Raw genomic sequence first — 3757 nt, 5'->3', positions numbered from 1 at the left:
AATACATCAGTCAGATTTGTTGCTCCCCGCCACTGGATTGTGACTGAGGCACCATAGAAAAATATATTCTTAGCCGCATAAAACCCAGCCAGCACACCAGTGGCACAGAAACTTAACTTTATATCATGTCTTCCAGTTTCTCCCTATCCCCCCCCATCCCCCCTCCCTTACTGCAGACACCACGGCCCAGGACCCGTTCAGCTGCAGGCCAGAAACTGTGCTGGCAAAGTCAGATGTCTCCAGGAGGCTTCGGAAAGCTGTCCTCTGGACTTGTGCTTAGAGGAGCAAGGGTCTTCTGGCTGGCTTTGGCTAAAGGGATTCCTTATGGATCCCATTGGCGTGTGCAAGGGGAATGTGCACCGTGTACTCATTTATCAGTGCAGACGTGTTCCTGAGCATCTCGTGGAACGTGTCCACTGTCTTCCTGTAAACATCCCTGCGTAGCACAAAGGGACGGAAAAGGTTGAGAGGCTCAGCCCTCTGGAATACGATGGGGAAGCCCAGCTCTGCTGGCACCTTCCCATTGCCGATGAAGAAGTGGCAGAGCTTCTTTTCATGCAAACATTTCTCCAGGAATTTCATCATGTCCCGTAGACGGGCCTCCAACTTCTCTGGGGCCCAGTCCTGACTGGGACACGCCTGCAGGAGATGCAGCATCACTGTCTTCAGGTGGTAGTTGGTGAGCCCGCTTGGACCTGTGAGGCTGCACTGCTTCCCGTGGAGGAAGGAGAGGATCTGAAGGCAGCTGACATGGCAGGCGTTGGCAGGCAGTGTTTTGGAGACCAGCTGGATGAACCTTCTCTCATACACTGCGAAGGTGACAAACCAGTGAGTGCTGGAGGGGAGGTCTGCTGCCAGGCTGCTCCGAGGGAAATGAGAGATGAAGTAAACATCGGAGTTCTCGTACTGCACCACAGGGGTGAGGTTGAAGGCAATCGATTTCCCTGACCTAAATTTTATCTTCAGGGCTCCCGGGGAGTCCAGGAGGCTGAAGGAGAGGTCAAATTCATACTTGTGGGAGATTCTGTTCCAGGCCTTGGTGACCGCAATCTGGAACCACTTCATGACTTGGTTGGCATCCAGATATTGAGTATTTTTGAAGCACAGGAGGTCTTCCATCTCACTGCTGGGCCTGGTAGTATTGGCTTGACTATGCAGGAGGCACAGCATATCTTCCCCTAGTTTAGTCTTGTCACAGATGCAACCTGTCACAGCCCCATCTGCCCTGCAAACCTTGATAGTGCCATAACCTTGTTCATCGGGGGGAGAAGAGGTGCCAGAGCACCAGGTCTGGGACCGAAAACAGTATGGTTCTGGGGGGGCAAAAGGCACTATCAGATCACAGACAAAAGGTTTACGCACTCTCCAGTTCTCATACATGCTCCCCACGCCCATGCAGTCCTCCACTTCCATGTCAGCATCTCGGTTACAAACGCTCCTCAAGGCTTCCAGCAGGTCATCTGCAAAGCCTTCCACCATCTCCCGCATCCTGGCCATGTCTCCGGTGGTACCCAGGATGCGCTTCTCATAGAAGCTGGCCAAGACGGCCTTGTCAGGAAACGCCACACCTTTAAACGCTTTCCCCAGGACAGCCATGTCATCCTCTTCTCCTCCTGTGTCCCGCCAAGTCCCTTCCTGGAAATCCTGCCTCCAGAGCTCAATCATCAGGAAGATGACCATGGAAAGGGCAGTCCACATATCCCATGGGACCTTTTCCTCTTTGCTTTCCTCCACCACCTCTGCAGCCTTTTCCAGAGTCTTCTGAGTGGCTTCCTGGGCTGCAATCTCCTGCTCCAAGCGCAACCACTCCAGCCGAAGGGTCTCCTCCCGCTCCTTCATCTTCTGGATGATTTCTTCCGTGGTCTCGGGGACAGAGCCATTCTCTTCAGGGAAGAGGAGCGGGTGGTTGACAATAGCTGTAATCACCACTAGGCACACCCGGAAGATTCCCACGGGCATGGCAGTTCCTTCCCTGGAAGAGAAAGAAAGGCAGAATGACCCACAATCCAGAGTATATTCCCTCAGAAAGAAAAATGAAAGACAGATCTCACTTGAATAAAAGCTTTGGCATCCTTTGTAGTCCTGAAAAGAGTCTAGAAGCTGCTAAGCACATGCTTATTTCTTCAAGTTATCAACCAAGCTTCCCAAAGAGACTTCGTTGGCAGATGGCAAGGATGAAAGTGTCCTCTCATCAAACTGACTTTGAAGCACAGAACTGTCAAGGCACTTGCTGCTACTGTCAGCCCACTCTGATGCTGTTGGGGCACCGTGGAAGGCACATCCTCCCTCCCTCCTTTAAAGTTCCCCAGAACTGAGAGGGAAACAAGCAGGCAGGACCTCCCCAGGCGTAAAAAAGCAGGACTGGAGATGAGCACTGCTTTCCCTCCATATAAGGCTAACGTTGCAGATGTGGCAACAGCATAGGCAGGGCTGTCCTGGCCACCTTCCACGTTAAGCATGTCTGGGGACCCACACAGCCAGCTTAGGTCAGGGCCATCTTCACTGCTAGCGCTGGTATGCGCACCTGGAATCATAGAATCATAGAACAGTTTTGGTTGGAAGAGACCTTCAAGAGCATCGAGTCCAACCTTTCTCCTATCTCTATCAACACCACTGAACCATGTCCCTCAGTAAAACATCTACCCATCTCTTCAACACCTTCAGGGATGGTGACTTCACCACCTCCCTGGGCAGGCTGTTCAATGCCTGACAACCCCTTCAGTAACAAAATTCTTCTGAATATCCAGCCTGAACCTCCCCTGGGGCAGCTTAATGCCATTTCCCCTTGTTCTATCATTTGTTACTAGGGGGGACATTCTGCTCCTGGCCCCTCTCTCTTGGCTTGGGGGGTTGACTTTCGCCGGTACGAGTGTTCCTATTACTAAAGACTGAGGCAAAGACCGCATTAAGCACCTCAGCCTTACCCTCGTCTCTTACTATCATATTACCTCCTGGATCTAGTAGGGGATGGAGGCTCTCCCTGGGCTTTCTTTTGTTGTTAATCTATTTATGGAAACTTTTCTTGTTGCTCTTTACCTCCAAAGCCAGGTTAACTTCTAGCTGGGCTTTGGACCTTCTAATTGCCTCCCTGCATGACCTAACAACATTCTTGTACTCATTATGAGTGGCCTGCCCCTTCTTCCAGAGGCCACAAACTCTCCTTGTTTCCCTGATTTTAAGCTGAATCTTCCTACTCAACCAGGCTGGTCCTCTTTGCCGCCAGCTCGTCTTATGGCACGTGGGGACGGCCTGTTCCTATGCATTTAAGATTTCATTCTTAAAAAGTGTCCAGCCTTCCTGGACTCCAACACCTTTCAAAACTGACTCCCAAGGGGGTTCTATCAAGTAACATCCTAGAGAAGTCAAAGACTGCACTTCGAAAGGCCAAAGTGGCAGTTTTGCTGATGCCCTCCTAACATCTCTAAAAATAGAGAACTTAATAATTTGGTGGTAACTGTTCCCTAGACTGTCTCCAACTGCTGTACCCTCCACAAGACCTTCTCTGTTCACAAACAGGAGGTCCAGCAGGCCGCCTTGCCTGGGTGGTTCACTAGCCGTGTGAGGAAGTCAGCCTCCACACATTCCAGGAACCTCCTGGATTGTTCCCTCTCTGCTGTGTTGTATTCCCAGCAGATACCTGGGAAGTTGAAGTCCCCCAAAAGAACAACGGCAAGTGACCGTGAGATTTCTCTAAATAATCCGAAGGCTTCACCGGGGCGGACAGCTTGCCTGACACATCCTTAACCCGTGCCCCAGG

General features: G+C 51.3%; 1 protein-coding gene across 1 annotated transcript; it reads right to left on the bottom strand.

The window, feature by feature from the left end:
* Positions 1 to 309: 309 nt before the first annotated feature.
* Positions 310 to 1959, bottom strand: ITPRIP (inositol 1,4,5-trisphosphate receptor interacting protein). The gene has a single exon (XM_086467125.1). The coding sequence runs from the start codon at positions 1957 to 1959 to the stop codon at positions 310 to 312; it is 1650 nt and encodes a 549-aa protein (XP_086323251.1).
* Between the last annotated feature and the right edge of the window lie 1798 nt (positions 1960 to 3757).

The sequence above is a fragment of the Leptosomus discolor genome, chromosome 6 (assembly GCF_034619465.1).
Source record: "Leptosomus discolor isolate bLepDis1 chromosome 6, bLepDis1.hap2, whole genome shotgun sequence".
Lineage (NCBI taxonomy): Eukaryota > Metazoa > Chordata > Aves > Leptosomiformes > Leptosomidae > Leptosomus > Leptosomus discolor.
This window is presented reverse-complemented; position numbering and strand designations above follow the sequence as displayed.

What these genes read in the sequence shown, in the direction of transcription:
- ITPRIP (XM_086467125.1), bottom strand. Translation starts at nt 1,959, where the DNA reads ATGCCCGTGGGAATCTTCCGGGTGTGCCTAGTGGTGATTACAGCTATT.